The sequence below is a fragment of the Dromaius novaehollandiae genome, unplaced genomic scaffold, assembly GCF_036370855.1.
Source record: "Dromaius novaehollandiae isolate bDroNov1 unplaced genomic scaffold, bDroNov1.hap1 HAP1_SCAFFOLD_37, whole genome shotgun sequence".
NCBI classification, from domain to species: Eukaryota; Metazoa; Chordata; class Aves; order Casuariiformes; family Dromaiidae; genus Dromaius; species Dromaius novaehollandiae.
In genome coordinates, this window is record NW_026991398.1 from 3,356,435 (window position 1) to 3,380,900 (window position 24,466).

Consider the following 24,466-nt stretch of genomic DNA (forward strand, 5'->3'; position numbering starts at 1 on the left):
CCCTGAGCGGATTCATGGCTCCCACTTTGGAAGGAGAGCCAAGCCTTCAGGCACTGCATTGAGGAAATCCTCTTTTATTACAGAGATGCTACTTGAGAGGCCAGCTCTGCCACAGTGATAGACATATTCACAGAAGGCATCTGGGTCAGACAGATATGGTTCATGCCTCTGGAGAAGGGGGAGGAATTCAAACATTTGTATACAAACATGATTATTACAGACAGAACAAAGCACAGCAGTTACCTGAGACAAATTAGAAATTGCCTGTGAAGAGAGATGGGCAGCTCATTGCTGCTGAACTAGTATCAAGTGAATCAGTTTCTTCAGTGCCTGCTTGAGCTCCTTGTTCCTCATGCTGTAGATGAGCGGGTTCAGTGTTGGAGGCACCACCGAGTACAGAACAGCCACCACCAGATCCACAGCTGGGGAGGAGAGGGAGGGGGGCTTCAGGTGGGCAAACGTGCCAGTGCTGACAAACAGGGAGACCACGGCCAGGTGCGGGAGGCACATGGAAAAGGCTTTGTGCCGACTCTGCTCAGAGGGGATCCCCAGCACAGCAGTGAAGATCTGCACGTAGGACACCACAATGAAAATGAAACACCCCAAAGATAAACAGGCACCAACCACGAGAAGTCCCACTTCCCTGAGGTCGGCATCTGAGCAGGAGAGCTTGAGGATCTGTGGAATCTCACAGAAGAACTGGTCCACTGTGTTGCCTTGGCAGAGTGGTATTGAAAATGTGTTAGCAGTGTGCAGGAGAGCACAAAGAAAACCACTGCCCCAGGCAGCTGCTGCCATTTTGACACAAGCTCTGCTGCCCATGATGGTCCCGTAGTGCAGGGGTTTGCAGATGGCCACAAAGCGGTCATAGGCCATGACTGTGAGGAGATAAAACTCTGCTAGAAATAAAAAAAAGAAGAAAAATATCTGGGCAGCACATCCCGAGTAGGAAATGGCCCTGGTGTCCCACAGGGAATTGGTTATGGATTTGGGGACAGTGGTGGAGATGGTGCCAAGGTCGAGGATGGAGAGGTTGAGGAGGAAGAAGTACATGGGGGTGTGGAGGCGGTGGTCGCAGGCTACGGCTGTGATGATGAGGCCATTGCCCAGGAGGGCAGCCAGGTAGATGCCCAGGAAGAGCAGGAAGTGCAACAGCTGCAGCTCCCGTGTGTCAGCGAATGCCAGGAGGATGAACTCGTTGAGGGAGCTGCTGTTGGACATTTGCTTGCTCGAGGCTTTGTGGACTATCCAAGGAGGAAAAGATAGTGCCGGGTTAGAACAGCCTTCTCTGAGCCAAACCCATTCTGTTTCCCATAGAAACCCCTGCATTTCCTCTGTCCTTTACCTTCGTTCAGCTCCCTTTCTGGAGCTCTGTTTGCACTGGCTGACTGTGCTGTGCAGAGCAAGGGCCTCTGCCCGTGGGCTCCAGAGGAGTCAGCCCTGTTTTGCTGGCGGGTGTAAATAGAGTTGTCAAACTGACCTTGCTATGTGGTGGGATACCTGGGGATGGGTGCTGGGAGCAGGGGACTTGGTCCACGTACCAATATATTGGGGAATATTCTCTATTTACCACAATGAGAGCTGAACACAGCTCTCATGCCAGCTGTATCTGAAAGAGAAGATATACATCTCTGCCAGCCTTGTCCTCTTGAACAGAGGTGTCTGTGTCTGGATCAGTCACGCCAACTCCCACTCCAGGAAGGCAGAGAAACAGTCAAGTGAAGGCAGGGGGTGCCTGACCCTTTCTCAATTTCTCTGTTCCAATGAGATAGACCCTGTCCTCACACCAGTTTACCATCTGCGCCCTCCCTCCAGGCACTGAGGAGAGAATGGGAAGTGATTAGCTCTGATGCACACATCCTGCAGCAGAATATGTCCACCCCATGTGTGGAAGGGCTGGTCAACATTTGGAAACCCATTTTTCTCTGCAAAATGATCAGTGGAGGAGTCTGATGATATATTGATATGCATATATATATACAGAGATATATATATATAATGGTGTATACACACACACACACACACACACACACATTTTACATGCCTCCTTCTCAGCGTGGGAGCATTCTTTGACAGGGTAGAAATCTTTGGCATTTCAGTTGCTCTCAGCATGAGCCCTTGTGCATCCCAAGAGGGAACTCTGAGGTGACTTCGTAGGTGGTCATGGGACCTGGTCTGTCAGTGAGTCTTGTCCTTCACTGTCCTGCACTTGCACCTCACTCAGGTGAAGGACAACCACACTCACAAGTTCCTCCAAGAAAGACACTGGACTGAGCTGGGAGCGGAGGAGTTCAGTTTCACAGTGAACATTTTCAAATTCCTCTCTCTCAGCCCAGAGATGGAGAGGGTGATGAAGAGTGTGACAAGGTTTCTGACTCTCATGAGGAACAGCTCCAGGCAGCAGAGATGGGCAGGCAACGAGAGGGAACTGCTAACAGAAACATTATGGGAGGATGGAGCTGAGCAGGTCATGGTCAGTTCCTGCAGTGCTGACACCTCCCTCAGTGAGCCCAGTTCTCCCCTCCAGAAACCTCCCAGCAGCAGGGCACTGTCCAGGGGTATCCCCATGTTTGCAGGTGCTAAGGAGCAGGTCAGATAAACCCTGAGGAGGCCAGCAAAGGGGAAGCTGGTGCTGTCTATAGACTGAGGGATGGGTGAAGGGACTGTCAGAAGTTCCTAGCAGACACATTAGATGCTCATTGAAACTCTTAATGAGTCTCAGTCTGTTGTCCAACAAGCTTGACAACTCCACTTTCATTTTCCCCTTGCCAGGTGGCAGAAAATCTAAAGCACTATCTCAGGAAATTGACTTCTCTTTCAGGAAATCCCTGCCTTCACTTTTCTTTTGCAATTTCCCCTCTGAAATGTCCCATGCATAAGCTAGAGCTATGAGCAGCCCTGACCCACACAACACCCTCTCAATGGGAGAATGAACCTGCCCTGCCGGGGGTCGCTCCTCCCACCCAGAGCTTCTCCCTGCAGAGCCGTGGGGAGCTCCCCAGGCAGGCTGAGTGCTGACCCTTGCAGGCAGCAGAGTCACTGCCCTGGGCACACAGCACCCCTGGGTGCAGGGAGAGTGTTTTGAATTACAGCCCTGCGCAGACCTGGGTGCACATCCCGGCTTCGCCCCCTTGCAGCTTCCTTGGGAGGAGGTAAAAGGATGCCCTGGATGCTCAGCCAAAGACTTACCGTGTCAAGGGCTGTGAAGATTTCTCCCAAAGTGAGCTCTCCTCTGTTCTCCCACTCCACACTGCCTTGCACTTCTCGCTGCCTTCTCTCATCTCATGTCAGCAGCAGCAGGCAGTGCCCGCAGCCCTGCTGCTCTTGGCAGAGGAGCTGCTCCTGCACACAGCTGTGTCTGGGCAGTGCTGCCAGGTTGCCATGAGCTCCCTCCATCCCAGGAGCCTGGCCCCACTCAGGAGCAGAGGCCCAGCTGAAGACACAAATGTCTCTGTCCCTTGTGCTCCCTCCTCCTGGGAAATGTTCACCGCAATAAACTAAAATAATCACCGATGGTCCCTCTCTAAAGAGTGGAGAGAGACTGATTGCAGCATTGCAGTTTGTCTCATCAGAGGATGGTTATCTGCAAGAGGTTGAAATGTCCCACTCTGGAAGCCCCTATTCCTATCCCTTCACTAGGCAGGAACCTAAGCTGGGACAAGAAGGGAGTTCATTTACCCATGGCTGGGGTGTTAATTCAGATGAGTCAGTTTGGGCTTCCCAGGGTGCTTTAGAAGGCCCTGGGCTGGAGTGGGATTTAGATCCCTCCTGTGAGCTCTACAAAAAACACAGAGGAGGTGGGATTCCCTTTGCCAAAACTGAAGTGAGCACCACATAGGTGTCTGCATGGGAGCTCCTTGTCTAAGCTCCCACTGTAATCACTGGCGATGGAGGGTGGGAGTCAGCTGGACACACACAAACACCTGGTGACAGCTGAAGAGACAGAGGTGGTCCAAAGCATGTGCCAGTGTCTGTTTGTTCTGACGGTGCAACTATGACACCTGCATCCTTCTAGAGCATCAGGTGGCGGTCAGGTGGGGAATTGCCTTGGCCATCTGAAATGACCCTAGATGCCTACTGCAACTAGAGCTCCACTCACTAGCAAGCTGAGGCACAAGCAGATCTGTACAAAGCAAACAGCTAATGCAATTCAGTGCAGACAGTAGATTCAGTGACATAAAGATAGGCCATAGGCCATAGGCAGGGCCATGTCGCATGCCTGGGGTGTCCAGCACAACCACGTCTCTAGCAGATTCAGCATGGGACCTACAGGAAAGCCATGTCCTTCTGGAGTGGTTGCTGGGAAAGCACCCCAGAGCCTCCCAGGTTTCCTACCAGTGCCCAAACAACTGAATCCTTTGCCTTTACGCAAAGTCCATCCCATCTACATCCAACAGTATTGCATAGACGGAAGGCACATCACACCAAGGTCCCCACTGTAGTCCCTGCACTCTCAAACACTTCTAGTTTTTCTCCATGAACAACTTCTCACACCCTCAGTTGATATGAACAGGGACTGTGCTAGTGATATCCACAGGTTGGCTGGATCACAGGACATCCAGGCCCAGGGAATGTTTCAGTGGCACTTGTCCTTCCTGGAGATTGGTTCACCTCTGTCACAGGCCCAATGGTGCTGCAGAGTCAGCTCAGGCAGCAATCCCCTCTCCTGCCATTTCAGCACAGCCCAGCTCTGTTTCTCCCTGGCCTTGGGCACTGCAGGGTTTGCTTTCTTAGCAACCTCCTTTCACTACTACATGGACGCCTGCTATCTATGCAAGCATATCTCTGCTCCGAAGTGGGGCTATAGCACACATGGTGTCCTTGGCCCTTGGTAACATGTTTCATCATGACCGGTCTGCACTCGGTGCCACAGCTGAGGCTCTGCAGCCCAAATATACACAAATGCATGCAGCCTGGGGCACAGGCGCAGGCAGATGGAGATGAACGAGCCAGAAAAGGATGATGTTTTCCTGGATATGGAAATTGCAAATAAGGAGGAACTGATCAGGGATGGGATAGTGTCAGCTTTTGCTACGGTGACCATGAAAATGTGGAGTCCCAAATCCTGGAGGGAGTGAGGAAGGACAGTAGCAGAGTACAGACCCTGTACTTCAGAGGAGCAGACTTCCTGGCCTCTTCAGGGGATTTCTGGGGGATGCCATGGGAGGCAGCTCTGAAGGGCCCAGGAGCTCCAGAGAGTCAACAGGCCTTTAAGGACAGACCTGCCAAGCACAAGGATGGGCCATCCTGATAATCACTAAAGCTAGCCAACACCTTGGGGACCAACTTGACTAAACAGGGACCTCACACCTTAACTCCAGGGTACTAGGGCAGCATACAGCAAGGGGAAGAAGGGAGAGGCCAAGGAGGAATTTAGAAATATTGTCCAGCATCATAGGCATGGTGTTAGAGAAGAAAAAGCTCCTCTACCATTGACACTTGCAGGGGGACGTCAAGGGCATGAAGATGAGCTGCTACTGCTTCAGTAAGAATCAAAGAATAAAAAGGAAAATGTGGCCTCACTGCTAGATGGGACAGGGATTCTTGTAGCAGCAGATGCAGATAGGTCTGAGGAACTCAAGCCCTTGTTAGCTTCTGTTTCCATCAGCAGAGTCTCCCGGGATGTTGTGCCTTGAGTCAGGACTTCAGAGGAGAAAAACAGCCAGTGGTGGGTGAGGTTAGTGAGGGATTCCTCGTGAGAACTCAAACTACACCAGTCAGTGGGGTTGGATGGGCTGCATAGGAGGATGCTGTGAGAGCTGGCTGCTGTCACTGCAAGGCCACTCGCTACCATCTTTGCAAGGTTGTGGAGATGGGGCAAAGTCCCAATGACTGCAGAAATCCATCTTCAAAAAAGGCCCCAAGGGCAACCTGGGGAGCTGCAGGCAATTCAGCCTCACTTTGGTGAGGAGTGAGCCATGGAATGAATCCTCCCAGGTCACATTTCTGGGCACATGAGGGAGACTCTGCTTGGATGGTCAGAGGGCAGTGATGAATGGGTAGCACTCTTCTTGGAGGACAGAGAGAACTGCAGCACCATTGATGTCTCCAGGAACTTGTCTCATTTAGCATCTGCACTAGTTACATGCAGGAGGTAACACTCATCATACTTGTGGATGACCCCAAACTGGAGGTGGGGGGGGGGGGCAGCCATATGCTTGAGAGCTGCCATTCAGAGGGACCTGGACAGGCAGGAGGAATGGGCTGTCAGGAAGCTCAGGAAATTCAACAAGGACAAATGCTAGGTCTTGCACCTGGGATTAACCAACACCCCACAGTGTTACAGGCTGGAGCCTGAGTGCCTGGGGAGCAGCTCTGTGGAAAAGGACCTGAGGGTCCTGGGCGACAGAGGCAAAACATGAGCCAGCAGCTTTCCCTGGCAGCAAAGAAGGCCAGAAGCATCGTGGTCTGTCTGACCAGGAGCACAGCCAGGAGCTCAAGAGAAATGATGATCGCCTTCCAGTCAGTATTCATTAGACCACCTAGAGAATATTGCATCCAGTTTCGGGTTCCCAGAACAAGAGAGAGGCTGATAATTGGGAGCAAATTCGGCTGAGGGTCCTCACAGTAGTTGGGGAGCTGGAGCACCTGCTCTGTGAGGAAATGGGGCTTCTTCAACTTGCAGAAGAGATGGCTTTGCAGGGATCTCATAGCAGCCTTCCAATGGCTACGAGGAGGTCACCTAGAAGATGGAGCCAGGCTCTTCACCAGGGTGCAGTGGGAGGACAAGAAACAATGGGCATAAGTTGAAAGAAGAGACGTTCATGCAGGACATAAGGAAAAGCTTTTCCACTATGAGGATGGTCAAGCTTTGGAAGTGGTTGCCCAGAGAGGCTGTGCAGTCTCCTGCCTTGGAGGTTTCCAAGACCAGACTGGCTGAAGGTCAGAGCCACCTGGTCTGACCCCAGAGCTGACCCTGCTGTGAGCAAGGAGATTGGGCTAGAGACCTCCTGAGGTCCTCTCCACCTCAATCCCCAAGACAGCCCTGATCAATCCTTTACCTCACTTTTAGTTTCCTGGAGTGTTTTTCTTCCCCCCCTTCTCAGTTTGTCTCCTTTACCATCCTGATCCCTTCCCCTACAATCAGCCCACTCCTGCTTACTCCTAACTCATTGGTGCTGTATTGGTTTCTTTTTTGTTTGTTTCTTGGTCGTTTATTTTTGTTTTGACACAGGAGGAGCTAAAGTTCAGAAGGATCTTGAGGAACTCGGGTGATTTGGACAACAGGTACCTCATGAAGATTTACAAGAGAAGTGTCAAGTCCCATGCATAGGCAGGAATAAACCTGTCCATGAGGAGAGGTTGAGGGACCTGGGCTTCTTTAGCCCGCTGAAGTGCAGGCAAAGGGCAGTAGAATAGGAGCCTGTGACTGCTTGAAGGGTGGTTTCAGAAATGATGGAGCTTTTCTTGGTAGTGGGAAACAGCATGAGAAGGGGAAAGAGCCACAAACAGTAGCTTGAGAGATTCTGACTGGACTTCAGGTAAAAAGAATGTGACTCCTAGGGTAGTGCTGTGGTGCAACAGGTCACCCAGAGGGAGTCTGTGATCAGCCCTTGGCTTTGTGTTTCAAGGGAAAGCAAGTGAGGACAGGGAGACATCAGGAGAGGTCGGGAGATCCCGGGGTGAGAGCAAGGTGGGGAAGCAGGCCGGGTATCTACAGTCTGCAAGGAAACAGGCACAGGCGTGGGAAAGCATAGGATGGCCCGAGGTGGAGATGGCTGAGTGCCAGCAGAGCTAGGTCTTTGTCCTCTTGGCTATGGCTGGTGTCTCTGACACCGAGGCCCATGAGAAGGCACCATTCCTTAAAGCACTGTGGCCTGGCTGCCTCCTTGTCCCTTGGGAGCCCAGGAGGTGCCGTATCATGATCCTGCACTCGGCACTGCACACCCCCACCCGCACACTGCCCCCAGGAAGAGCCCTGAGCAATGCATGATGGAAAGGATCACCTTGCCCAGGGGCTGGGTGTCAGTGCCTGGCTGCTCTGCTTGACAACACACATCCAGGTTGACTTGGCATCACAGCCACCTGCACATTGCCTTTGCCTACCTGCAATCAGGGCCTCCAGCTTTCTGCTCTAATCAGCCCCTGGGGAGACTTTGTTGGTAATTGTCCTCAGTGGGACCTGTTAACACTCCAAGAAACTTGGGATTTGCTTCTGACTTCAACTTCTTGAGAGGTTTCTTCAGTCTCTTCTCAGCATCTGTGGTTCATGGGCTCAGCACCAAATACACCCGAGAGGTCATTAAAATGCAAAAAACCCTAAGGGGCCATGACTCTCTGCATAATTTTCTTCAGTTCTTGAAGTCTCGTGTGGCTAATTGGGAAGCTTTCAGGAGAGTATTGAAATTAGGCAGATTTCAAAGAGCACCTGAAAACAAACGATGTCTGCTTCTTAAGCTTTCTTTATTCTTCAGTTTTCAGAATAAGCGATACCTACATTCTCCAATTCATACTGACCCACTGGGTCTCCTAATGAAGCCTGGACATACAGGAAAAGCAGTATTTTTGATAAGAGAAATGTACGGACAACCTTCCTCCCCAGCTCCCCAGCCCTGCCAGTTCCCTCATCAGCCACTGGGGACTTAGAGCACTCTGGTTAAAATCTAAGCTTTTTCCTCTCAGGTCTGTAGCTCAAGGTTACAGCTCATGTGCCCCAATTCCCACCTGCCTTCCTTAGCGACTCAGCTGCAAACAGGCACAGAAGGATTTGTCTTAACTGCAAACAAACAAAATAAAATTTGAAAGTGTCATAAGAAGTAAAAGACACTCCTCAACTGTATGTCAAGTCCAAGCTGCCTCCAGTGAGCTCCAGTGCCCACAAGACATAACCTTCCTTGAAATGTTTTCAACAGATAGATAGGAAAGGATAGACAAGAAGCAGAACAAAGGAGCTGGCTAAAGAGATGCTGAGACTGCTGAAAGACGAGGCAAGCTTCAGGCTCCCAGAAGCTCAGAGCAGCAACTGGAAAGTTGAGAGGTATCTGAATGATAAAGAGCAAGGGGAGGAGGAATACTGTGAAACTATGGAAAGTGCATATGTCCAGAGAGTCTGATGCAAAGATGATTTTAGAAATGACCAGTTTAATCAGATCATGTGGAAATATGTGAGAGATCACTAAGATTACGTCCACAGCCTAATAGACAGAGCAGTGGAAACACAAGGTCAAGGGCTGATCAATATTTCTTCTCCCAAGTTCATCACCTTTCCTGAAGATTTCCACTCTTTCATCAAAGCAAAACATTGACATTAAAATTAGTCAATCATTTGAGCTGATGAAAATGGGCTCATATTTTTGAAATGTTGAAAACAATTCTTCACCTTTCCAGGTCAAGCTCAGGTGTCCAGTCACAAGCACCCAGTGGCACTTGGAGAGGCCCTGGTGTCTCTGAGGGACCTGGCTGGGCCTGGCAGCTCTTGCAGGGGACCTGCAGGAGACTGGAGCCCCTCGGATCTGCAGATGGAGGCTGGGCATAGAGGGCCAGGGCACCTGCAACGGCACCATCTGTCCATGACCCTGTGACTGCATGCCACCCCAGCTCTGAAAATCACTTTCCCAGTTCAATAAGAACACAAAGATGTTTCAAAAGCTGAAAGGTGTAAGAAAATTTTTTTTTTGCTTTAGATAATTTATTTAATTTCTTTCTTCTTTCATTTCTATTGACAGTTCCTGAAGATACCTTTTATAATAACGCCTACACTATTAAAAATACTATTTTTGTGTCTTGCACAAGTCCAGCATCCCTCAAACCACTCCCTGCCCAGAATCTTCCTTGCCATATCTCGCTCTTTGCACACAGTGAGTTGTAGCGTGAGGTGTCACCTGCTCACAGCTGATAGAGGAAAGCAGGCTGACCAGCTTCAATAAAATGCTTTTGTTATCGATGGCCTAATTTGCACAAATCTCAATGTACCTGTGTTACAGTGACATCTTAAAGGAGTCCCTACACATCTAGCCACTCTCCCTTTTCATTCTCTGTATGGTCATGAAGTGTGACTCCATTTCAGGTGACAACAGGGATGGGAATTATCTGATCTGATGTTGGACGCCTGCAGTGCAGATGTCTCTGGGTAATCCAGTTGTCTGGACTGCCCTTTCTAGTCAGTGGAAAGAAAAAAGTTGTCCCACTGAGAGGTCTGGAGATGCTTCTCCTGGTGACCAGCCAATGCTCCAGAAAGGTTCTCATGGTTCCTGGGTCACATTTCCTAGCACCACATGGGAACACAGCTACACAGGGCATCTCAGGCAGCAGTGGCCTCTGTATGTATCTCTAAAGGCCTGAATGTAAAGTTCCCGTCATTGGGTGAAATCTGTGTCATGAATAGCTCTGTGCAAGAACTGAAACAAATCTTTGTCTTCAGAACTTCAGACATATCAATTCTAATGCATAATTTCTTTCCTTCTGATTGGCAGCACCATATGTATACACTACAGTAATTACTCTGCATGAATGTAAATATTTATATAAATGTACAGTTATTCAATGTGATCAATTTCCTACCAACACTCTGAATGGAAAAACCTTGTTCTGAGAAACTACTGTATTCAAATTGACATGTCTCCTCTCTCTTTCTCTGCCTCTCTGTCCTCTCTTCCTCTGCCTAGTCTCTCTTTACAGAGGCCTCATGGCCCCTCTGCCCCCCAGGGAAGTCTCCTGTCGGATCCTGCCAAGCAGATCCTGAATGTGCTGAATCACTCCCAGAATGTCACCCAGACTGCTGTGTCCTCTTCTCCTTCCTACAAGGTCTCGACCAGCTCATCACCTGCTCCAAGGCAAAGCCCTGTGCACTCCAGCCACCCCTTTGCACAGAGCACACCTGCACCTCCTCGCCACCCCAGCCTGCCTTCCCCAGGAGCCCAGTTTCATGAGGACAAGAAGAGAATCACACCACCTCTCATCCCACCAGAGATGATAAACGAGCAGGAGGATGGGGAGAGGCAGGCAAAGGGGACTTGACTGCAGTGCTGATTGTGAGGTCACTTCCACTGCAGCTGCCTGATTGGCCCTCAGCAGATGTGCTGGCCAGCAGGCATTGTGATGTCACCCAGTGCCTCAGAGAGCCCACCTAGCAGCAATGACTGCCCTGGGGAGGGGAGGGGGTGACGCAGGTGACAGGGACTCATCTGGGTGCTGATTGTGAGGGCACCTCTGCTGCAGCCACCCCACCAGCCCATGGCTGCAGGCAGGCAGGTACAGCTCATGGCCACCCTGCTCAGGACTCACTCTCTGGGGCAGACCTGCAACCAAGAAGTGTACAGCTCCGCAGCTCGGTCTCCTCAAACCCCAGCAAGCTGCCCCCGTGGCCCAGAGGCACCGTGGACATTAGCTGGAGGCTTCCTTTGGCAGCTCAACCTTCCCAAAGTAGTGCATGATGGGTTATTACCAGCCAGAGTGGTATTTTATAGTGTGCTACCAAGAAGGAATCATTCTGCAGGCTCCAATGTACACTTTGACGATGGGTGGGTGAGATGAACTGTGCAAGGCCTCCTGGGACAGCCTGGGACCAATCGAGAAGAATCTGACCCTCACTTGCTTTTATCCACACCTCACTGCCAAGAGGGCACCTTTGTCCAAATTAGCCTCAGAGCCACACTTGGGATTTCATCTCACAGGGGGTTCACTTGCAAAGAAGAGTCCCCGAGTGAGCTAAGACCCAGGCTGTGCCCGAGGTGATTGGGCAGGAGCTTCAGAACCTGCAGGCCTCAACCAGCTCAGTGACACACTGCAAAACATGCTCAGCTGAGTTGGACACCTGATCTGTCAGGTCAGAAATGACTCCCCTAGAGCAGAGAGGAGCACATGGGAAGGTGAGGAACTTAATTCTGAGGGGCCTTGCAAGTTATCTGCACAAAACAACTTCAACTTTGCAAGCTGCTTCTCAGCTATGACCCCTGAAGTATTTCCTGCTGACTTGCAGGCAAGTGCTTGAGCATCACAACTCACTGTAGTCACTGCACATCTGGGAGAAGTGGTTTTAAAGGTCAATTATTTTCTGAGGAAATACTTTGTCTTTGGAAGGTTTCCTTTTTTTGGCCGTTTTAAAATCTAATGACTGTGGCACTGCCGCTTGAAAGAGCACCTCTGAGTGCTCCACTGTGGCAAGACCATTTCCTTGTTAACTGTGTGGGTGAAAAAAGTCCCACAGGATCTAAACTGCTCTAAGGCCTCCTGCTAGATGTCAGCCCCTGGATGTCCCATATCAGAGCCCAGGGCAGTGTGCAGGGTGCAGGGTGTAGCAGAGAGCCCTGAAGCAGGGAGGCCTTCAGCAGGAAGAGCTCAAGATCCTCTCTATAATTCCCTGGATTGGAGGGGGATTAATCGGATAGTTAAGTAAGGGCTAGCTGGGACAAACTACTGCATTATAAGCAAAGAGTTTCTAAGGTCCTGCCACATGAGAAGAAAAGGGTGTCTGCACCAATTAGCTATACGAGTCGTATCCCCACGTAGTCTTTGCTAATAGGAGAGAGAGGCAACTGCTATGCCTCCAGCCTAAAAAGGCACCTGTGGTTGGACAGATCCCAGAAGTGTTAACTTTAAGAATCTCCTCCAAGAAAGCCTTTCAGGAAGGTGACCACTTATACTCCAAATCCTGTAAGCTCCATATTTCTATGTATTTCACAGTCTATATGTCATATTTGGCTGGAGATGCAGCCTGGGCCCTGCGAGCCAAGTCACCTCCTCCCCTCCAACGGCTCCCCAGCTCCCCAGCCTGGCAGCACTCCCCACGCACACCACTGCTCTCCCCAGACACTTCCTCCCACGCAGAGCAGCACCAAGACACTGGGGCCACCACTTGTTCCCACCACAGGACACCCCACCACTGTTACACGGTGCACTCCTCACCTCATAGAGAGTTGCCAACCAAATGCACCTTCTTATCAGGGACACAAAGAACACACAACCAGACATGGCAGCAGCTAGGGGACCCGCAAAAGCCCCAAAACACACAAACGCCACCTCTCCATCCCTTCAATTTGCTTATAGATCTCCAAGGGTTTGCAACAAGCACTTCCTCTGAATAGGAAGTCACAGCCCTGGCTCTGGTCAATTCCCACCTCAAGGAATCAAAGGGCAGAGATATGGCTCAGATCTTGGAGAAATATCTTGCAAGCCCCCTGCAGTTCTAATGAGGCAGATATTCTACAGCACACAGACACTAGAAATCAGAGATTTCACCATCAATATCCAAGCCATGCTGCAGGCCTATATGATGCTGGGACAGGTGTGATCTCAAAGTCAGTTCCCAGCCAGGTGCCAGTTGCTGCCCTTCCAGCTGCTCTGTCTGCAGTGACCTCACAAGGAACTTCCCAGGCAGGGGCCTGCTGCTGGCCTATCAGGGACTCAGAAGAGATGACCTCATAGCCATCTTCACAACCATGTGCCTGTCAATGGCCTCTAACCCTCTGAGACAGCAGCCGCCTTACTATGACTTCCCCCAAAATGCATCAAATACTGACCTCTCAGCTGCTCTGGTAGAAGTGATCCTTCTGGGCATGGCCAGGGGACTGGAGCCCATGGGCAGTGCCCTGCTGCCCCAGGGCGGGGCAGGGCAGGGCAGAGCCCTCCGGCCACTGGGGCCCCAGCCCCCTGCCTGCAGCAGGGCTGAGGAGCCCCGGGGCCCCGGGGCAGCCAGGGCTAGAGCAGCTCTGGGCCTGCCGGTGCTGGGCAGCAGAGGTGTGGGGCCAGGAGGGGGTGGGGGAGATGGCCCTGCTGGGCTGCCCCCAGCATGGCCCCCCACGGCTCAGAGAAACAGGCTTGGGGTCAGCAGGGACTTGTGGGGTGGCCATGGCACCCCCACCTGTTCCCCAGCTGCTCCCCCAAACAGGCTGTCTTTTGGGTGCAGAAGTTTGACCCCATTTGCAGGAGGACAGGGGCTGTGGCCATGAGAGGAAAATAGCTCTGAGCCCAAAACATGCTCTGCCATTTTATAAGGGTAAAAGGATGCAGAGGGAAGGAACAGAGTTTCTCCCACAAGAGCAGACACCTTGGATTTATTACAAGGTGAAGGATCCATTTCCAACATGGGCATTTCCAGCAGGCTCTAGAGAGCCCCATGGGAGCTGCAGGACACCCCAGCCTCCAGGACACAGGACCCCTTTCCTGCCAGAGCCAGATGCCAAAGGGGAATGCACTCCCAGGAAACCTGGACCTGCATTGCCCCCTGCCATGAGTTATGGAGCTGGCCCCAGAGGAGCCTTGGGGCTCAGGGCAGCCCCATCCCCAGGGTCCAGGAGTCCTGGCTGCCACATTGTCCCCTGAGCCAGACAGGACCCTCAAGCAGGGCTGTTGTGACAACCCTCAGCCTTCTCCGTCCACCCCTGCAACCCAGGACCCACAGCTGTTTTTGCAGTTAACAGTCTCTGTGCGACACCTGGGGAAGGAGCTCCCAAAGCCCTTACCCTCAGTGGAGAACCTGAGGAGCACAGGCAACAAGGAACTGTGGTCTGGGCTGATGGTGTTGGTCCAGCAGCCCTCCATCTCACTTGTCCCCTTCTCATCAGCGTGTCTCTCCAGATGGGGAGGAAGGATGCTCTTCCCATCTTGTCATGCAAAACTCCTCTCCAACATGTCCCTGCTCCTCTGCCTGTCAGTGAGCAGCTCCAACATGGCCCCGCTGCCTCCTGTGCCTCCTGCTTGTCATGGAGCGGCTCCGAAGGACAGCAGTGGGGAGCACAGGAGCAGTGCCCAGCAGTGCCCAGGTCTCACAGGCAAATGAGGACACTGCTGTGGCAGCACCAGGGAGACCAGCCTGTGATGCAGCACATCACACTGTGACCTCAGCTCGTGTCATCAGGGGGCTCAGGAGGTCACTGCCATGGAGATGGCACAACCAGAGACAGAACAGAGGGATTTCCCCTTGTGTCCTGGAAAGCAGTCACCTCCCTTCACCCCAGTTATTTTCCAGAACTTGCTGATAAATCCTTCAGGATTGTCTCCAGATGGTGCTAAAGGCTGTGAAATATCTCAAATGGGGCACTGGAGAAGTCACTTCTGCACCCCACTACTGACAGGTCTCTGGCCTGGGCAGACCTGTGCTGGAAGCCGGAGCTTCAGGGCTTGTTTAAGGTTTGGCATTTTTCAAAGCCAGGATCAAAGTCATGTGAGATGAAACAGCACAAAGTGTGGCCACAGGCTGAGATGCTTTGGTGAGCTTCAAAACTAGTTTGCTGTTGGTTGCTCTTTTTGTAGAAGTAGGGTGTAGGACAATATGGGAGAGGACAGAGCCTTCCTCCTTTAGGCACCAAAGCAGACTTTTTGTTTTAAAAGTCCTTGACAAGGTTTCTCCATCTGTGGTGCTTAAGGTGAAGATGATAGGCCAGAGAAGAGCCAATGTGCCCTTAACACACACCATCTGGAGGGCCAGGCCAAGGAGCAAATCTGGGGAAGTTTTCCCATATCCCACTCATTTTGCCCAGCTTTCCTTCTGGCTGAACCTAACCTGAGCCTAGGGAAAGCCATTTCTCCTGCCTGGGCCTCAGCTGGGTCTTGGGCTTTTCAGTGTCCCCTCAAAGCAGTGCTTCTTGCCTGGGGGTTGCTAAAGCCGCTGGCACCCTGGACATACCCAGCTGCTACCCAAGCACTCCTGGGGGGCTTTACAGCCCTGGCACCCTGCATATCCCACAGTTTTGACCATGGTATTCTCAGGACATGCCCACACACTGCAGTGCTGCTGTCCAGGCTCCAGTGCAGAGCCTGGAAGGTGGTGCAGTGCCTCAGGACCTGGAATTTGGCTCATTCAGAAGCTTGTGAGGTGACCAGCTCCCACCTCTGCAGCTGCTGAAGCTTGAGAACGTCCCTACAACCAGCCTTCCTGCTCTTCCTAGTCTCTGCATAGTCCTGGGGTGACTCTTGCAGAGGGGAGACTCCATTCCCCCTTGAATACTGTCAGAGATGGGGCTTTCCAAGTCCCTGCAAAAGGAAGGACTCGTTTACTTCTTTGAGTTGCTTATCCAGCCCGTGGCACCCACGCTGTGATGTTGTGAGCCCAGCTGTGCACCCTGAGGTCTCTGTCCTTTCTCTGCCCTGTCTCCTGGGTGTCTGCCCAAAGTCTTGCCAGTGCACCAGGGGCATGGGAAGTGTTGCTTTAGAGAGATCACTTGAAGCTATGACATGTTGTGGAGCTGAAGGCCTGATGAAGGCTTGTCTGGGACATGGCCATGCTCCCACACCTCCTCCTGCTCCTGGTCCGAGGGGCCAGGAAGGTCCCAGGACTGAGAGCAGTGGGTTTGGTGTGGGTGGGATGGGTTTCCCTTGACATGCCTGAGTCCTGCCTGGGTTGCTCTTAACGCCCAGGAAAATCCCTCTTCCCTAGGGGCTTGCATAGAGTTTTTTCCAGACTTTTGTACAGAAACACAGCCTGGTCTGGGATCCCCAAGAGCAGCACAGCCCCCAGCATGGTGCAGGACCCCCAGGAGCTGTATGGCTCTCTCCTCTTTTTCCAGGTGCCCTGATTACATTAACAATTTCTAACATCCCCTTTACAGCACACTATCTGGGCACTGTAACACTGTAACTCCTTCCATTACTCTTTGTTCATTCCCATACCACACTGTTGATTTGCACTGTGGGGAGTTTAAAGCTTGCTCTGTCTTTCAGTAATTTGTTCCTCTGGGCAAGTCCTTCATTCTGTTTCTCTCTAGCATTTCCTATCTATCCAAAACATTTCTAGCCAGGCTGTCCCTTGTGGAAAGGGGACCTCACTGGAGGCAGCTTGGACTTAGCATGCAGTTCAGGAGTGTAATTAATTTTATGAAACCATAGCATGCCTTTTTTTTTTTTCTTCTGGCTTGCAATGAAGAAAAATTCTTCTGTGTCTATTTGCAACTCGTTCTCTAAGGAAAGCAGGTGGGAAGTGGGGCTGTAACATTCATTTGCAGACTTCAGTGGAGAAAGGTTTGACTTTAACAGGAGTGATGCAAGTCCCAGGTGGCTGAGGAGAGAAATGGCAGGGTTGGGGAGATGGGGAGGAAGATTGCCCATACAGCGTCTGACGTCTGGGACACTGCTTTTCCTGCATGTCCACACTTCATTAGGAGACACTCTGGATCTATATCATTTGGAGAATGTTGCTGTCACTTATTGTGAAAGCTGAATAAGAATACTAATCCTAAAAACCTTTAAAAGCAGGGATCCCTTTACACTACGTTCTAACTGAAGTCACTGTCTTTCAACTACACTGCTGAAACCAATTAGCCATACATTACTTGAAGAAAATTATAGAGAGAGACGTGGTTCATCAGGGCTTTTTGCATTGTAATGAGCCCCATGGTGTATTTGGTGCTGAGTCCATAAACCTCAGCTATTGCGAGATTGAGCAAAATGTTCAAGTCAAAGTCAGAAGCAAATCCCAAACTGTTGTAGAGTGTTAATAGATCCCACTGAGGGCCTTTACCAGCAAAGACTCGCTGGAGGCTGATAAGAGCAGAACATTGTAATCACCGATTACAGGTAGGCAAAGGAAATGTGCAGGTGGCTCTGACACCATGTTAACCCTTGGTGTGTTTTTCAAGTCGAACACCCAAGCATGGACACTGAGATCCTGGGAAGGGAGATCCTTTCCCACACGTGTTTTGCATGGCTCTTCCTGGGGGCAGCGTGCAGGTTGGGGTGTGCAATATTCATGCAAGACAATGACATGAGAGCTGCTGGGCTCCCCAGGGGACAAGGGGACAGTGAGGCCCTGGTGTCTACTCATAGGCCTTGGTGGCAGAGACAACAGCTATAGGGGACAAAGACGTCAGGTCTGTCGGAGTCTTTCAGCCTGTTTCAGGCAGTTGGCCTTCCTTGCTGCCCAGGCACACTGCTGTCTGACTAACTTGCCTACTAACTTGTATGCAAATATACTGTGGGAGAAAGTGTCAAGAGCCTTCCTAAACTTGAGTTAACTGACATTCGCTGTTCTCTGTTCATCCACAAATACAGTTCTTTTAACACAGAAGGCCGTGAGGTTGGTGAGGCTCACATCATTTCCCCTCAGTAAATCTATGCTGACTGCTCCCAGTCACCTTCTTCTGTTTACCTAGAAAGGGGATCAGAGAAGACTTGGTCCATGACACTCTCCTGACCAAAGTGAGGCTGAACGGCCTGTAGTTCCCCAGATTGTCCTTGCAGCCTTTTCTGAAGATGGATGCAACGTTTGCCTTTTTTCCAGTCATTGGGACCTCCCTGAGTCTCCACAGCTTTCCAAGATGATAGAGAGAGGCCTTGCCGGATGGCAGCCAGCTCTCTCAGCATCCTTAGCTGCAGCCCATCCAATCCTGTAGACCTGTGTTCTTGCAAATAATACCTAACTCAACCCTCAGGCACAGCTGGTTGTTTTTCTCCTTGCAAGTCCTGAACTCTAAGCACAATGGCCTGGCAGACCTTGTTGGTGGAGACTGAAGCAAAGGCATTGAGTTCCCCAGACCCATCTGCATCTGCTGATACCAGATTCCCTGCCGCATTCAGCTGTGGGCTCACATTTTCCTTGTTTATGCTTTTACTGTTTCCGAAGGAATAGCAGATCATCTTTGTGCCTTTGACATCCCTTGAAAGCATCAATCCTAGAGGAGCTATGGCTTTCCTAACAGCTTGCACACGTCCCTGGAAAACATTTTACAATTCCCCCTTTGCAGCCTCTTCCTTCTGCTGCCCATTCCTGTGTGCTGCCTTTTTGTACTGTTGTTCAGTTGTGCATTTAGCCACACTGAGTCCTGCGACGTCTACTTGTTCTCCTGGGTAGGGACCATTCTTGAGCTTGGAGGATGCTGCCTTAAGGACCTGCCAGCTTTCCTGAGCTCCTTTGCCCTTCAGAGCTGCCTCCCATGGCATTCCTCAACCAGTCTCCCCAGCAGGCCCAAGGCTGCTCTTCTGACATCCAGAGTCTGGACTCTGCTACTCTTCCTCCTCACTCCCCTCAGGAGCAGGAGCTCCACTACCTCGTGGCCACTGCAGGCAAGGCTGACACTGATTGTCACATCCCTGGTCAGTTCTTCCTTGTTTGCAGGTTCCAGGTCCAGGAAAGTGTCACTCTTGTTGACCTGCCTGGCTTGGCTGTGCTGGGAAGTTGTCCTCCACACCCTCCAGAATCCTCTTGTACTCTTTCTACCCTGCTGTGTTGCCCTCCCAGGGAATGCCACGGAGATTAAAGTCTCCCCATAGGAACCGGGGTCTGTGATCCACAGGTCTCCTCAGGTTGCCTAATGTTGCTTTTGTAGTTGTGCAACAGCTTGTGCATCTCCCCTTCCTCTTGTTTTGTGGCCCAGGCTTTGTGCATTTGTGTATATTTGGGCTACAGAACCTCAGCTGTGGCACCAGGGCTGAGCACAGCGTTGTTGCTGTGAAACCTGTTCCCCAGAGCCAAGGACACCATGTATGCAAAGGCCAAAGTTCAGCACAGAGACCTGCTGACGTAGATAGCAGATGGCAATGTAATGATGGTATGAGGCACCCACTAAGAGCCTAAGCCTGCAGTACCCAAGGCCAGAGACAAACAGAGCTGAGTCGTGCGGCTATGTCAGGAGAGGTGTTTGGTGCCTGAGCTGAGTCCATAGCATCTGTGCCCAAGGTGACTTTGCAGCACCTTGGGGCCTGTGATGGAGGTGACCGGATGTCCAGGAAGGACAAGGTGGCCCTGAGAAAGTCCCTGGGCCTGAACAGCCTGTGATCCAGCTATGCTTCAGCTGAATCATTAGCACGGTCCCTGTTCCTATCATTGGGAATCAGAAAAGGCTTAGGGAGAGGAAAACGAGCAGGGTTTGAGAGTCTAGGCATATGTGTGCAGACCTTGGTGTGATGTGCTTTCCATCTTGGTGGCATGCTTGGATGTAGATGGCAAGGACTTTGCCTAAAGGCAGCGGTGGGGATCCATTGTCTGGGCACAGGTAGGAAAGCCGAGATGCCCTGGGGCACTTGCCCAGCAACCACTCCAAAAGGGCATGCGCTTCCTTTAGATGCCGTGCTGTACCTGCTAGAAGCATGGTGGTTCTGCTGGACACCGCATGCATTTGACAGCCCTGCAGGCCTGTTGTCGTTGCACTAAATCAAGTGTCTGCCCTGAATTACGTGAGCTATTTGCAATGCTGGGATCTGCATATAGTTCAGCTTCAGAGGGAGGGGAGCTCTTGCAGTAATAGACATCAAGTGTCATTCCAGATTCTCCACCTGGCCCCTAGCTGATGCTCCAGAAGGATGGGGGTCTCCTAGTTGCTCCATCAGAGCAAGGGACGCTGGCAAATGTGCTGGGCCACCTCTGGCACCTCCAATGTCCAGAAGTGTGTGTGTGTGTGTAAACAACTGGCGCCCCCCCCCCCCCCCCCATATCCATTGATCACAATGGGAGCTTGGGCAAGGAGATTGACTGCAGACACCCATTTTATGCACCCCAAAACCTGGACAAGGGGAATCCCACCTCCTGTGAGTTTGTGGAGTGCACAGGAGGCTGAATGCCAGTCCATCCGAAGGGGCTTCTCAATGGGCATTAGATGCATTGATTTCTTCCTCTAAATCACTCCCTGAAGCACAAGCCAATGAACTCACTTCTTGTCTTTGCAGGTGTCCTGTCTTCTTATGAGAGGGGAGCAGGGCCTTCCAGAGTGAGACATTTCCACCTCTCTCAGATAACCATCCTCTGGTGAGAGCAACTGCAATGCTGAAATCAGTCTCTCTCCACTGTTTAGGGAGGGACCATCGGTGATTATTTTCGTCTACTTCAGTGGACATTTCCCTTGGGTGACCCTGCTGCCTTTCAGGAACTGTCAGCCCTGGAGCCCCAGGAACATCTCGAGGATGCACAGGGCACAGAGAAAGTCACATCTTCAGCTGGGCCTCTGCTCCTGAGCTGGGCCTGGCTCCTGGGACTGCAGGAGCCCATGGCAACCTGGCAGGTGCTGCAGAGAGACAGCTCTGTCCAGGAGCAGCTCCTCTTAAAGGAGCAGCAAGACTCAGGGTGCTGCCTGCAGGGTCCAGGATGAGAGAAGCGACTCAGAAGCTAAAGACAGTCAGGAGCAGGAGGATGGCTGAGAGTTCACTGTGAGGAGAAATCTTCACTGCCCTTGACACAGTAAGTCTCTGGCTGCAGGGCAACACTCCTGTTGTTCCTGGCGGGTTCTTCTGAAGCTGGCACCTTCCAGAGCTGAGAGGGTCTGTCAGGATGGCTCTGCATCAGGGCAGGTTCCTTCTCCTGTTGAGAGGGTGCTGCATGACTCAGGGCTGCTCTCAGCTCCAGCTCACCCCCAGCACATTTTCTGAAGGGGACTTTTCCAGAGGAAGGTATATGCTGGTCAAACCTGCAAAGGGCAGAGCTTTCCTGCCTGAGTCTGTGCTTAAGCTCCCCATCCTTTGACAGGGCTGCAATGGAAACACAGTTGTTTAGTTTAGAGAAGAAAATGTGACTCCTCAACTGTTACACTGAGAGATCAAAAGGTCTGCAAGGAACCTCAGCAAATCCTTCCAGCCACCCCTCTGCCTATGAGCAGCACCACCATAATCTTTATTAGCCTCCTCAGGGTTGGTCTTAGCTGCTCCTTAGCACCTGCAAACCTGAAGGTATCTGCCCCTGGGACAGTGCCAGGCAGCAGCAGGATGATGCATAAAAGAGAAGAAACTTCTCACAGGAAAGGCTGTGGGAGGGTGGATGCGGGCAATTCCCTGACAGTTTCTGCAGTGCAGATGCCTTCCCCTGAGCCAGCCCCTGTGTCTCCTCTGCCACCTAGCAGAGCCTCTGCCCTCAAGGCCACAGCATCCAGGGCAGGAGACACCTCCTTTGCAGTCCAGCCTCCAGGAGAGCAGATGTGCATCTCTCCTGTATGTGCCCACTTTACCACTGCCTGACAGAGTGGCTGAGAGCAAAACCTCCTCTGCAGGGGGATGTGCACAGCTGAGTAAGATGCAGGCTTTCCTGCGTGCCCATCTGGAGGTGTTTGCATGGGAGGGAGGGGTCCAAGAACCCTTCTAGCCTATGGGTCTTTGGGCCATGCAGTCTGTAGGGCTGGGGAATGCGCCAAGTCTCCCTAAGGAGACATCCCCTTTTGGGCAATGCACTAACCCAAACACTTTTGCCACTCTGGATTCTCTAGTAATGGGAAAAGCAAAGGATTTCTATCCCTTAAGTAGATGTGCCCCATGTGTGGTGAAAAACTGCCCCCCACACCCCACCCCTAAATGCATGCTGCTCTTTGCTATCTCCATGCACCCAGTGTGACAGAGCATCTGGTGAGAGCTAGGGGACTGAAGTTACAGGTGAGTTTCAGATATGAAAAATCCGTTTTGTTCTGGAGTCATACTTGTGGTTTGGCTGGGTACCAGGGCTACGCTTGTGTACACACCCCGAGCACTTTGGTCATTAGCTCCTTGCCTGGCCCGAGAATTTCCTGGCCAGTCATCTGCACAGATGAGAGAACAGGTTGTCATGAGACAATGGACCACCTTGTAAGTAGGTGATTGACTGGACCTAGGCAATTAAATATTTGACTGGTAGTTATGGCAGCCTTGCAGGTGGGAATTGCTGAAGGTTCTAGAAATTCCCCCGTGGCAAATCCTGCTGTGTCTAGTCCAATTTGTATGCCGAAATGTGTTGATAAACATGCGTGGGTGGAGTGTCCTGAAGTGTCCTTGCTGCAACAGTGATCAGCTTGTGCATAGCTAAGACACTTGTAAAGAGTCAAATACAAAGTGTCCCTGCAGTAATTGTCACATACTCTGAGGTTAAGGTGTATCAAGAGCAATGAATTATGCCTGTGCTGGGTGGTCACATGGGTCCCCAGCCAACAGGATTGGAACTGAGCCAAACAGGGGTTCAGCAGTCTCACCTAATCCAGCTGACAGCACTGCAAGGACACTTCGTCACTGGACAATGACTGATCATCCTGTTTTGATTCTGAGTGTCTGTGTAACAAGCAGGGCTGACTCCTCTGGAGCCCACGGACAGAGGACCCTGTTCCCGATGGCAGACTCCGAAAGCACAGACTAGAGTAGGTGATGGAGGTGAAGGAAGGTCCTCCTGGCAAGGAGAAAGGACATGTGGGGAGTTGCTCTGAGAAATGCTGTGGCTTTTGTTCCAAGTCAGTCCTAACTTGTTAATGTCTTTTCCTCCTTAGACAGTCCTCCAAAGCCCAGAGGCAGCAAATGTCCAACAGTAGCTCCCTCCAAAAGTTCCTCCTCTTGGCGTTTGCAGACACACGGGAGCTGCAGCTCTTGCACTTCTCGCTCTTCCTGGGCATCTACCTGGCTGCCCTCCTGGGCAACGGCCTCATCATCATAGCCATAGCCTGCGACCACCGCCTCCACACCCCCATGTACTTCTTCCTCCTCAACCTCTCCATCCTTGATCTTGGCTCCATCTCCACCACTGTCCCCAAATCCATGGCCAATTCCCTGTGGGACACCAGGGCCATTTCCTACTCAGGATGTGTTGCCCAAGTCTTTTGGTTTCTCTTCTTATGTTCAGCAGAGTATTTCATTCTTACAACCATGGCATATGATCGCTTCATTGTCATCTGCAGACCTCTGCACTATGGGACCCTCATGGACAGCAGAGCCTGTGTCAGAATGGCAGCAGCTGCCTGGGGCACTGGTTTTCTCAATGCTCTCCTGCACACTGCGAACATATTTTCAATACCACTCTGCCAAGGCAACACAGTGGACCAGTTCTTCTGTGAAATCCCCCAGATCCTCAAGCTCTCCTGCTCAGACTCCTACCTCAGGGAACTTGGGGTTAGTGTGATTTCTACCTGTTTATTCTTTGGGTGTTTCATTTTCATCGTGCTGTCCTACGTGCAGATCTTCACTGCTGTGCTGAGGATCCCCTCTGAGCAGGGCCGGCACAAAGCCTTTGCCATGTGCCTCCCGCACCTGGCCGTGGTCTCCCTGTTCATCAGCACTGCAATGTTTGCCTACTTGAAGCCCTCCTCCATCTTCTACCCAGCTCTGGATCTGGTGGTGGCTGTTCTGTACTCGGTGGTGCCTCCAGCAGTGAACCCCCTCATCTACAGCATGAGGAACAAGGAGCTCAAGGAGGCCCTGAGGAAACTGATTCAAGCGGTATTAGTTCAGCAGCAGTAAGCTGCCTATTCACAGGTGATTTCTAATTTTCTCAGGCAGCTCTCATGCTTTGGGCATTCTCCCTGTGATAATCAAGTTTGCACCGAAGTATTTGAATTCATCCCACTTCTCCAGACACACAAACCCTGTCTGTCTGACCCAGAGGCCTGCTGTGAATGTGTCTGTCACTGTGTCAGAGCTGGCCTGTCTCTAATAAAAGGGGATTTCCTCAGTGCAGTGCTTGAAGGTTGGGCTCTTCTTCCAAAGCTGAAGACAAGAATTCACTCAAGGACGTTGCCCCTGGAAGGGCCTGTTGCTTTTCCAGGGCTCTCCATGGGCTCAAGGTGATGAGCTCATGGGGTGCTGTGTTAGGGAATGAGGGCTGCATTCAGCTCTCACTTGTGGGTGCCCAGTGCTCTTGGAGGTGATGAATGGTCAGGGGGTATCT

At 51.5% G+C, this 24,466-nt stretch overlaps 2 protein-coding genes across 2 annotated transcripts; one reads left to right on the forward strand and one right to left on the reverse strand.

The window, feature by feature from the left end:
• Nucleotides 1-285: 285 nt before the first annotated feature.
• On the reverse strand, nt 286-1,221 carry LOC135326235 (olfactory receptor 14C36-like). Its single transcript, XM_064504085.1, has one exon. It carries the CDS (start codon nt 1,219-1,221, stop codon nt 286-288), a length of 936 nt encoding a protein of 311 aa, XP_064360155.1.
• Nucleotides 1,222-23,103: 21,882 nt separating this feature from the next.
• On the forward strand, nt 23,104-24,039 carry LOC135326242 (olfactory receptor 14A16-like). Its single transcript, XM_064504091.1, has one exon. It carries the CDS (start codon nt 23,104-23,106, stop codon nt 24,037-24,039), a length of 936 nt encoding a protein of 311 aa, XP_064360161.1.
• The last annotated feature ends 427 nt before the right edge of the window (nt 24,040-24,466 follow it).